Below are 12,424 nucleotides of genomic sequence, written 5' to 3'. Positions count from 1 at the left end.
TCCTACACTAGCTCTCTATCAGCTGCTTTGTAGTATTTTTAGGTCTGTCATCCCCTGGCTATGCAGGCAGAACACATCCCAGCCCCTGGCACAGTATATATCTGGCCAGTGGTTCGAGGGGTGACATCTCTACATGGAGATGGGCAGAGGACCGTGATTTTGAAGCAAACGCTGAAGCACACACTATCAAACAGAACGAGGCAAAACACATAGACAAAACACACAACCACAAACAGACACACACTTGCACAGGCCAAGCAAGGTTCAAGGCAAGACTCTTAAGGTAAGGTAAGCCTTTTAATCCATATGTAGTTGTGCAATCAGGCTTGAGGACAGAATCATTTGAGTAAAGGAGCACTTGACAGGATGGAACTGGCACTGTGAAGAGTATTTAATTGAAATGCAAATTTGTGACAGAAATGTATACAGGAGGTGCTTGATGTACCATAGCAAGCTTGGGTTGTACTTAGCAATTGATATCGTTGACAAGAACCTCTCAGAGCCTGAACAAACTATTGTCATTTCACCGTCTAAAGTTTACATTGAGAGGAAAGGAAACCGATTTGTCTGCTAGCTGCTATTTGCATAAGTGGCTGCATTTCAGTGAGTGCAATCATCAACCTTCAAATGTAATCTGTTACCTATTGGATTCCTGAAAAGGTCACACAATACCTGCAGGTGAAATGTTTTCCTCAACTCTGAGGAAATGTCAAGGTTGTAGTACTGAATGAGTGAAGAGGGTTTCACTGTGTATGTCATAATCTGTTCTTGTTTTTTTTTTTTTGATTTCTTCATCGCTCAATATGTACAGACATCTGTTGTGATACCCACAGGACTGGACAACATGGGCAATGTTCTCCAGCCGAAAAGTGAAGAGGCTCCAAAATCAAAAAGTCAGATTCTTAGTGGTGTTGACATCCAAGTCAGTCGCCGCCACAACTGCAATAACAGCAACAACACCAAAGTGACAGAGGAGCCATATCCTCTAAATAAGCAAAACACTGCCTCACAGGGGGACAGCCTTCAACCTCCAGAAAGGGACTTAAAAGCCCCTGCTGATGACACCTCCCCGACTTCATCTGAAGAAGTGGCAGGTAAATCTGTCATCAAACAGGCCTGGAAGCTGGAGGTGGGAAAGCCAGCGAGCGGCAAAAAGCAGAGTGGCGTCGCAACATCCCCTTCCAGCACATCTGGTGTCATTTCAGTGAAGAGCGCTGTGTTTGAAAAGTGGGCCGCCATAGACAGGGAGTTCCAACGGCCGCTGGCAAAAAGGCAGCTGTCCGATGAGAGCAAGGCGTGCACCGTCAGCAGGGTGAGGAAGAGTGCAGCGCGCAGAGATCCCACAGAGGGACAGCAGACACCTCATGCTGACACAGCCCAGACAAGGCAAACAGAGAGCAGTGGGCCACAGCTAGCTGGAAATGCACAAGTCACACACAGAAAACTCCAAAGAGAACTTTTCTCAACCACGGATGTCTTCAGAAAGGTTGATGCCCATGCTATCAAAGCCGGCAAAGAGGTGAGAAAAAAAAAAGATATAAAGATAGGTCCATATGTATATGTTGAAAAGCATTTGTGTATGTATACTACGTATCACAAAACACACTTTGCAAATGATTTGCAGCTAAGAAGCAAGGAGATCTACTCTGTGCAGATGATCACACAAGCCATAACTGAGGGTGCACAAACTGAGCTGCAGAAACTTCGGGCAATCTGGACATGGCTTTGCCACAACATCGGTCTGTGTCTCCTTCCCGTCTTTCTATTTCCTGTTTATTAAATGGCCTTACTACTGGCTGGGTTAAAAACTTCCCACTCTTTGCAGTTTTTCGGAGTGTCAACAGACAAAAAAAAGCAGTAGCGCTCTTTATTCGCCTAAGGCCTTGATTATATTCGCTTGTGAATGTCTACACAGAGATTCGGACAACGTGGTGGCGTAGTTGCTCTTGTTATACTTTCTAGTCCGCTTTCCGTCTGCAGTTGCGCAGATGGTGCCCTTGTAGCATCGTGGAGCCATCGTGGAGCCACAATCACCCCCTCCGACAGCAAAATGTACGCCACGCAGACCCTCACATACGACGTGCAAAGTATGATCAAGCCGTAGCTCTGCTAGGCAGAGGTACCACATTATCTAATATGGCCTGCTGTGTCCCTATCTACACCATGACCTTCTACAAGTATTGCACTGGTAGTGCGTCATGTCTTAGCAGGGAATTACTGGGCAGGCTTGCTTAATGAGAGCTGGGTCAGGATGACCATAACTGACATGCTCTCCACTTACGTACAGCTGCCTACACTGAAGTGGCCCCTGGGCTCTGTGAAGATCCACATTAGATGAGACAAGCCGCTGTCAGTGAGTCTATCCTGCGGTGAATTGTAGCAGCACCACACTTCAGTTAGGATAACAATGCAATAAGGGCTATTGGCCTCATAAAAATTGAAGTTCATCATGTGACCATTCGCATGTTGATCTCGTAGATTTGGCAAGCCCAGTAATTGAGAAGGATCCAATTATTGAGAAGCATTGAGAAGGATCAAATTATTACAGTCCAATATAAGTTCAGGGGTAACAGACCATATAAGATTTCAGAGTCGGGCATGAAATAATCACGTCTACAATGCTGAACATTGCACCATTACTAAAGAGAATACAAATATATCTTCTCAGTTTGCTTTGGCAACATAGATCATAGATATAAGCTGACACACATCAAATTAGTGTGCAGCATATACCCTAACTTTGCACTGTTCAGTTAATAGTTTGCTGTTTTGTATAGTTTGCAAAACAACTATCATTCTGTAATGATTCACTGCTGATTTCTAAAATGTGTGTCTATCTGTGGGTGCATAGAATATGATGTAAGTGGATACTTGGGACTGACAAAGAAGGTGACCTCACCTGAGCAGGTCATCGAGACAGGCCGGGGCGTGTGCTGCGGATACTCCACTGTGCTTCAGCTGATGTGCAGGTAGGCAACTTAATGGCCTCTTCATTTACTTCTGCATACTATTGTGAATAAATAAGTAGTACACAACATCTGCACTGAATCTCTGTCCCTACATTAGGCCAATTAGCAAGAATTAGTATTCATTCAAACATGTTGGTAATATTACACGAACGGTCTCACTTCCTTTTAGCGTTACTTTCTTAAGGTTGAAATATACTTCTACGACTCCGTTACTCCATGATCACGCAATTGCCCTCTACGGACTCGTTTTAATTTATGGTTCTCTGACAGTTGTGGGTGTTGCAAAGAAATTAAAAAAAAAGATGGTGGACCAAACTCTGTAGATGGTCTTCTATTTGTTCATAAAAGTTGTTTGTTTGACTTTTTTTTGCTTAGATTTCTTTTAAGTTACAGAGAAATAGACCTGTTATTGTAACAAAAAAATACGTCTGAGGAGATTTGCGAGGTGTCTGAGCCAGCTATCTAATGTTGGCATATGTTTACCCACAAGGTATACAGCAATGTATTGACGGATTGACATAGACGGATAGTTACAAAATTTGGGAGGTGCACGTCAGGTCACAGAGGGCTCTCCGTGTCTCCGTAAACGGACGACCATAAATTGGGCTTTATTTGTGCAAAACTAAGCTTCGCTTAACTGTCCTCACAAACAACATGTAACCCTTTTTTCCCTAGTGCTATAAAATACACAGGAGTCACACTTGCATTAAACAGAACAGAATCCTGGGTTCCCAGCTATTGTTGGTGAGTGGGCTGGACTTCCTGTCTACCACTACATTTAGGACTGAGTAATAACAAACTAATAAGTACAATGTGCATAAATCAAACAAATAAAAGTGCCCTCACTAAGGACATGCTATACCAGTGTAACTGGCAGGCTATATGCAAATCCTCAGATATAGTTACAATGGGAGCAGTAATGGCAAAGATTAGCTCCTTACCAAACAATAGTGTTTGATGTTATTTTCCCTTTAATGTACAAATTAATTAAATAAATTGTGTGTGTGCAACATGTATATAAGTGACATGTAAGTAAATTGTCTAAATATGTAAACCAGCAATATGAAATTTGTGTCCTCTACATTTTTGTCACCTTAGCACAGAATTCTTGCAACCCAATGCTCTTCACTATCACACTCGTTTAAGAAACCCAATAAACGCAAAATGGCTACATAAACTTCGCGAAGGGAAAACACTTACATTATATTAGAGGACCAACGTTAAATGTAACACTGCATAGGCTATATGTAAAACACATTTGGGCACGTGAGGAAATCAGGAGCTCGTTGTACTCATTGTACCATTGGAGAATTAAATCCAATTTAAAAAATGAATAAAGGTTCACTCACTCTCGCTGTTACAGTTGTACTCACGGTGGATGCGAACAGTTTACCGTCACCAATCAACCACCAATAAAGCAGCTACTCACGAATTCTGTAGTCCATGATACTTGATGGACAGGATGAAGTTCCTTGAGGCTAACTTATTAGCTCCAGCTCTGTGACGGTGAACCTAGCCCCAAACTTCTTCCCAGCTTCTCTTCATCAGGCACGTGTACGAAGTTAAAGAGTCCCAGGTCTCGTTGTTGCCCATGTCTGTTGTGAGCATACAATTTAGCTAATCTTCTCTGTGGCAGGCAGAAGATTTCCAATTCCTGCCTCCTAAAATTCAACTAGCACGAATAAAAAAACGACTTCTCCTAACAAAGGATTTGGTACAACTTTAAAAAAAAAAAACGAATTACAGCGAGAAACATGTTTACTAAACAAGAGGAAAAGGCATCATGGTAACGGTAGTTACTTCAAGCACATACAGCACACAGTTTGAACTTCAAACACATAACATTATCAATAAAAGAGAAAGCGTTAACAAAATTAATAATTTTCTGAAAGGGCCTTACAAACATCTCTATTCCCCCTCTCATACATTCACACTGTCAAAGACAATTGTACTAGCTTGCTCTGGTGGCATGGGCTGTAACTAGATCGTCTCACCCTTGTTTTTCATAGGGAAAATAGTCTAATGTTGGCTGAAGACACCACAATATGACTGAATGATGCTTATATCAGATATGCTATCATAAATTAGTGTTATGACTTCTGAGGTAACAGACTATGGATGAACAGAGATGCTCAAACAGAAATTCCCAGGCTGACTTTTTTCCCCCTGGCCATCCCTGTCGGTCGTCTGCCATTATCCCTAAACGAGCACTTTTTGGCAGATGTAATTGCTTGGCAGAAGTAATGATGGTGAACATTTGCGTCACCACCTTGAGTCTGTCACCCCGCACGCAGGCTGTTAGGTTATGCAGGGACTCTGGGGACCCTTAACCCATCACCACCACCACTCACCCACCAAAAATGTGTGTGTGTGTGTGTGTGTGTGTGTGTGGACAGGACACATTATACAGAATCATGTGAGAAGATATTTAGGAAGACAATTGTCATTTTCACATTGGGATCAATTGACCCTACCTTCATTTGGCTTATCTGTAGATACATCTTCTTGCCGGGATGCATTCTGAATCTTAAGATGTTGACTGTGTGGTGCATGTATGGGGATTGCACACTCTCACCAGTGTCATCAGTGCAGTTCTTAAAACGATGTTTATCCCATTGCACATTGATGACCCTATTTTCACCTCTTCTCTGGCTGTATAGGGTGGTGGGGATAAAGTGTGAGGAGGTGTCTGGTCATGGTAAAGGTATTGGGTTTCGGCAAGGCCAAACATTCCAAAACACTAAATCCAGCCATATGTGGAATGCAGTGAATCTGCAGGGCCACTGGTACCTGTTGGATTCCTGTTGGGGCGCAGGCAGCGTGGACATGGACAATAAAGCTTTCATCAAAAGGTGAGAGATATTCTTATTTAAACAATTTTTTTATGTGTCTTGGACGTAATTGTATGTTGTGACAAATAGCCTGCTGTGTGCTACCGTATGAGGACTTGGCAAACCACACAATAACACACGCACACACACACACACACACACACACACACACGTACACACTCTCTCTCTCCCTCTTTCTTTTCCTTTACTCCTCATGTCTCCTTCCATTTCTGTCTCGCTTTTTGTCTTTCTTTCATTCTTTCTGTTCTGTCTCTCCCTTCATTCTTCATCTGTCTCCTCTTCTCCCTCTTTACCTCTCTTATAACCATTATAACATATGGGAAGCGTGAAATACGCGCATGGAAATACATTTCCCCTGCTCTTCACACATGCGAAAAATCAGTTTTTCATTGAAAAAAATGTACTTGGCCTTATCTTGACAGATATGATGATTTCTACTTCTTGACTGATCCTGAAAACTTCATCAACTCTCACTGTCCAGATGAGCCTGAATGGCAGCTACTGGATGAGCCTATCCGGCTGGAAGAGTTTGAGAAGAGGGTCATGAAAACGTCTGAATTCTACCGGCTGGGTCTCACCCTTATTTACCCCAAACATTTTTTCCTAGTGACAGGTGACCCCCACACCCCCCTGCTCAAAATCTCCAAATGTATCAAAAGATTATTATCCCCAAACAAATGCACTCACCACTACTACTTGTCTCTGTTTTTTTTCTCACAGAGAACGGTGAAGCTTCCGTCTCCATGGGTTTCTCCCAGCCACTGGATTTTACGTACCAAGCCTCCCTGCGAAGCGGAGCGGACCAAGAGGAACCGAGCACATCCATCGGGCTGCTCACAGTCACCACAGGAAGCATGAAGCTGAAGCTGATGCCCCCGGTGTGTGGCACGTTTGACATCATGGTGTTCGCCCGGCCTGCCAACGCCACAGGGATGTTCAGCTGGGCGTGCTCCTTCCTGCTGGAGTGTCCGGAGCCTGCACCTGTCCGGGAGCTCCCAGAAAACCCCTTCTTGTCCTGGGGCCTACAGCAGAATGCTAAGAGCCTAGGGCTGAAGCTATGCCAGCATGGCTCAGACGTCACATTACTGGAGTCTGGCTCCTTCGAGTTGGTTCTACACACCACCAGACCTCTCATGATGCTATGTGAATTAACCCACCGAGACCTCGATAAAACAGTGGCCAAGCGATGTCTGGCAACACAAATTGAACCTACCCAGCTCACCTGTCATGTACTCTGCCCTTATATCGGTTACTATCGGCTGTCTGTGTTTGTCCGGGACTATGAGAGTGTGGGTGACAGCTTCCAAAATGCAGGTAATTTCCTGCTCCATTGCACTGCTGGTGCCATCAATCTCAACGAGCTCTTTCCAGCCAACCTCAGCACCTCCTGTGGCCCAGGTGTGAGAACAGTCAATGCTGGTCTCTCCAAATTCAGCCACACGGCAGCCCAGCTCAGCACACAGCAGGGCAAATGTAATATCACCTTCCACAACTCACAAGACCTGGAGCTGCACACCGTGCTTTCCAAGGAGCCCCGCAAGCGGCCCGGGCAGCCCCTCTCCAGGCACGTGTTCTTCACCTACCACGCCAGCAAAGTCACCATCAGCATTGCCCTGCCAGAGGCTGGTGTCTACAAGCTGAGCCTTTATGGCAAAACCGCCGGCTCTGCCAACCAAGACTTCAACCTGCTTTGTGACTTTGTCCTGCGGAACAGCTCAGAGACCTCCTGGCCACCGTTCCCCTGCAGCTACACGGCCTGGCAGAAGGGCTACGTGCTGTTTGAGCCTCGCAGCGGCTCGCTGGAGCCGGGGTCCTGGGTGCGCTTCCGTGTGAGGGTGCCCGGCGCCCAGCGGGTGAGCGTGCAGGGCGAGCAGCGCACGGAGCTGCAGCTCAACAAGAGCCGCGTGTGGGAGGGGGAGGTGTTCACAGGAACCAGCGCCCCCCAGCTCAAACTGGCTGCCGCGGGTACTGCAGGCTGTGGCGAAGGCTCCAACAGCATGGCCATCATCATGTCCTTTGACGTTTTGAGTGGACAGAATGAGCTGTGAGATGAGCATTGGCTTGAGTTGAGAAAGGTGTTTTAGGGCTCACACTGTGGTGGGAATCAATACATTATGGTCGGATGACAGGATGTGAACTGTGAAATTACAGTGATAACATGTTTTGCAGTGCATTACTACAGATAATTAATGTGTCCTTTGGTGCAAACTCAATTATGAGGACTGGAATTAAAATTCATGCAGTGTGGAGTATATTGTACACAAGCATTACCTTCATGAAATGCAAAATCTGTTTTACAATGATACATTTTTTCTGTGTTTTGTTGTGTATTTCCATGTACTGTATATCTGTAAATCATTTAAGCCTGTCAAATACCTATATTATTTGGAGTCTCACGGGGCTTGAATAAATATCAAGCTATATTTATCACAGTGTAGAGCTGGCTATCTGACCAATAATTATGTGTAGTTGCTCATAAATGGTAAAACATTATTTCCTGGTGTAGAGCAGACTTGTTCATGAAAGGATACCTAATATCATTTGATATGTCATCCAGGTCTGAGGCAAAACAATTGTTTTGTTCAGGCTCGTTTCATGTTTAACATTGGGACAAGGGATGTTAAATATGTAAAGAGAAAAAGATAATACATAGAGTGGCTAATATATATATATACTTATGCATCTTCTTCATAAATAAATAAATAAAGTCCACTGAGAGGAAGTCTATATCATTAAATAGTCCATGGGCCAGACCACATATTGGTACCATCTGAGGGGGCAAAACTTTACATTTACTAAGTTGTTTGTAGGACTGATATAAGTCTATTAATATATGATAACCCTTGCACAAAAGCAGCTTTTCATACTTTGGGCTATATTACCATTTTCACTGATGTGCTAATAGTGGGGCAGATAACCTGAACAATTGTGCATTTTGTGATAAAAGCATTAAATTTGGTACACATTGGTACACACAGCCAAAGACAGTCTGAAAGAATTTAGATATCGGGCCATCATGAATTTTCAACATAGCAGCCATTTTTCAAGATGGCCGGCGGTGCAAGAGTTTTCTGATCAATTCTCTTATTTTTATTTTATTTATAATATGATGTTGATGATCTTGTTAGTTAAATTTAGTCATCATACATAGTTTTTGGAAGTTTATACATACTTATGAACTTCTAAGTAAACTTGAAGCTAAATATCACACCTGATGCCTTGTAGGTCTTTACAATCGAGCCAGAAAGGCCAGCCATGACATACATGATGACTGCCACAGACAGGTAGCATCGGCCTCTGCAATTGTGTTTGCTGAGCTGGTCCTTTACATCGAAGAGACCAGGCAAGATGAGGAAACAGCACCAGTCTTCAAGTTAGCTGAACTTGCCCAACTCTACCATTCACGAATGGAACAGCTAGGAGAGGAAATTGATAACAGAATTCACTTTACCCGGCTGAAGGAAAGGCTTCTTGCTGAGTTCCCTGATATGCAAGCTTATACAAAGGGAGGATAAATCCTGATGGCCTTTGAAGATGATGTTGGATTTGCTCCTGCCAAAGCCTTTGAACAGGACAACACCAAAGATTTTATGCACATTGCACGTGCTGCACAAATTGTACGTCATCAGATATTGGTTGAGGCCAAATATTTTAATGGATTCCCTGAGAGATGCCAAGAGGACTGACCCTCGTGCAGATGCTGTTAGAGGGACCCAGCATAAAAAATCAGATGGCAGAGACGACATCACCCATAGCACTGGCAATAGCTCAGATTATTAAATTCAACAGTGTCAAGCACAAACAGGGACCAGGCACAGGATGTGTCAGACACAGTACTACACAGGAGATACCAGTTCCTTTATATGTAGGGCTGATGCTGCATGCCCACACACACACAAAGGAACTGACTTCTACTGTCAACTCAGACGGGAAACAACGTCTGCAAGCATCATCAAAAGTGGTATGCTCTCCACAGTTGCACAGTTAGGTGTTCATTGACCATATTCTGAGTTCAACCACAGCTAGGGACCTTTTCCATGTCACTGCAATTTCTCTACTACTCTTACTTCTTGAGCATTTGCCAGAGTATTACACGGAGGTTCCGCCTGTAGCCAGCAATCTCAAGGTGTCGCAGGTCCCAGAGAAGCGTTAAATCACGAGAGATGGCTTCAGACAGCAATTCAAGCCCTAGAGGTACCGTCTGAATTCAGCAACATGAAAAAAGTGTGATTTGATGTTATGATCCTCTATATCATATACTGTATCTATGCAACTTTGTTGCAATTACTTACTTTAAACCAGTCACGGCTGCTGTTTTGAAAAATGACAACCATCTTAAAATTTGAATGACTTATTTATGTTATACATATAGTAACCCCCAATATATGTAAAAAATAGCTAGCTAGATCAACAATCTTACATATTAAAGTTGTGTCAATGGCGGCCATCTTGAAAAATGGCTCCCACGGCCGCCATATTGAAAATTCATGATGGGCCGATATCTAATTTAGTTTTGACTGTCTTTGGCTATATGTGTACCAAATTTCACGCTTTTATCACAAAGTGCACAATTCTTGTGAACTATCAAGCTAAGCCGCCCCACTATAATATCATCTTAACAGTGATATAATTTTGGTCATTAACTAATTGATTTGTAAATGATTTGTCAAAATAATAAGTCAAATGTTGCAACTATTGAAAAATAAAGTTTGATTTTTCATACACCTTTTGTTGTTATCACTTGAAAATCTGATTCTTAGATGGCACCAAGATCAGCCTTGATATACAATTATGTACATTGTTGTATTCGGTTGACCATAATCGTGCACAGTTGTGCATTTACTTTCAGCTTTTAACAGAAGAAAAAACATTGGAATTGGTGAGATATGTAATGAAAATGTACTTAGCTTGTAAGAATTTATTTAAGAATAATTTCAGGTATTTGAGCTGATGAAATCAGATATAAGCAAGGGCGTAGGTTTGCATATGGTCCATAGGGACTAGTCACGACCAAAGTTTGGGAAAGACACAATTGTCCCCACCAATATTTAGATAATTTGAATTGCCTGTCAAAAAAAAATATTTTGCACAATATATTTGCAAACTCATTCGTATTATTATCTATACTTTGTTCGTCGCCCAGAAGAGTGAAAAATAAATGTCCAAGCTTTCCAATGCGCCTGCGAGACAAGATGCTGTAATTTCTCAAGGTGAACAGGTATGAATATACTGAACAGTTTATTTCAGAGTAGTTAACTGCTTTTGAGCATCTCAAAACCCTTAAGGCAAGAGCGATCAGGCAGGCTAACTCAGGACAAAGTTTCCGAGCCCTTTTTATAGATCTTGCCACCTCTCTTCTTCCCTGTACCCCTGTTCTTGCTTACCTAATCAGAATTAACCACATTGAGAACCTTTGTTGTTGTTTAACAGTGTGCATATTGCACAGTTTCCTGTGATAACCGGTGTCTCGCCTTTTCAGGTATGTGGTCTTTCAGAAGCGTCTTAGAGGAACCTGTGACGTCATTGATTCTCAGAAGCGCCTATCTAAAGGCCTGTGACCCTGTCATGGCCTGTCGGCCATGTGGTTTATCGTAAAAGGCATCTCTACCACGTGATTTATCAGAAAAGGTATCTCTACCACGTGATTTATCAGAAAAGGTGAAAAAAAGGCTTCTCATCTAACTGCTACTTCTATCTGTTGAGATGTCCACGTTCCAGTACCAGCAATACACACATTATTCAACAATACAGTCATAAGTAGGTCAAAATACGACACAATCTTTCGACCAGTGTGTTAGAAGCAGCTGGTCTTGTTGTAGCCAGAAGGATAAAGCTAACGTGCCCACATAATGGGACCATGCTAGTTTAGACTAGTACCAGCAGGCAAGCAACTCAAAAGTGATATTAACTGGTGATAAGTTAGCTTATATGATCCCTTGGATAGTAATAAGGCTATCTCTGTTCCCTGTAATCTTTCCACCAATGTCAGCAGTCAACTTAGCATGGTTAGTGTCTGTATTAAATTGATGAATTACTGTGCAGGAAAAACAGCAGCCTGAAGCTACACATGTAGAACAGGGTGATGATGAATCAGGTGAGACTTTGAATTGTCCATTTTCCACAAGTTAGTACACAAATGTCAATGTAATTTAATAAAGTTTGTCTGTTCAACATAATATATAGAATATACTGTAACTGTATATTGGAATAGACATATGTTTGAGATATCCAAAAAAGGACAACAAAAAGAAGTGAAGTGAATACTTGCAAAAAATGTGGAGAATGTTTTTTATTCATTTATTATTGTTTATTTTGGTGCAGAATACTGTTTTGTATTTAAACTAAGGTTTTATTATTCTTATTATGTTTAAATCAGTTCCAAGTTCCACAAGTTAGTACACAAATGTTAATGTATTTTGATAAAGTTTGCCTGTTCAACATAATATCAACTACGTTTTTTTTTTATATGGGGGGGGCAGCCGGGCAGTGTCCCTACCAATGCTGAGACCAAACCTACGCCCTTGGATATAAGCATGATGTTTTGAAAGCTTTGTGAAGTTGTTGATCAAGACATTGATGGAACATTTATGTTGAAGATTTTGA

The 12,424-nt window shown here is 42.4% G+C and overlaps 1 protein-coding gene across 2 annotated transcripts; it reads left to right on the top strand.

Annotated features, from left to right (window-relative positions):
• Window positions 1–3: 3 nt before the first annotated feature.
• On the top strand, window positions 4–8,314 carry LOC105909216. Of its 2 annotated transcripts, none has more exons than XM_031587619.2 (7): window positions 4–288; window positions 812–1,519; window positions 1,625–1,739; window positions 2,852–2,969; window positions 5,630–5,821; window positions 6,244–6,434; window positions 6,542–8,314. In XM_031587619.2, the coding sequence occupies exons 2-7, from the start codon at window positions 845–847 to the stop codon at window positions 7,867–7,869; spliced, it is 2,619 nt and encodes an 872-aa protein (XP_031443479.1). In that variant the 5' UTR covers window positions 4–288; window positions 812–844; the 3' UTR covers window positions 7,870–8,314. The 2 variants fall into 2 exon arrangements, with proteins under 2 accessions (XP_031443479.1, XP_031443478.1); XM_031587618.2 differs by having other exon boundaries at window positions 7–283.
• The last annotated feature ends 4,110 nt before the right edge of the window (window positions 8,315–12,424 follow it).

Source organism: Clupea harengus, chromosome 20, assembly GCF_900700415.2.
Source record: "Clupea harengus chromosome 20, Ch_v2.0.2, whole genome shotgun sequence".
NCBI classification, from domain to species: domain Eukaryota; kingdom Metazoa; phylum Chordata; class Actinopteri; order Clupeiformes; family Clupeidae; genus Clupea; species Clupea harengus.
Note: the sequence above shows the minus strand (reverse complement) of the source record. Positions and strands in the feature narration are given on the sequence as shown.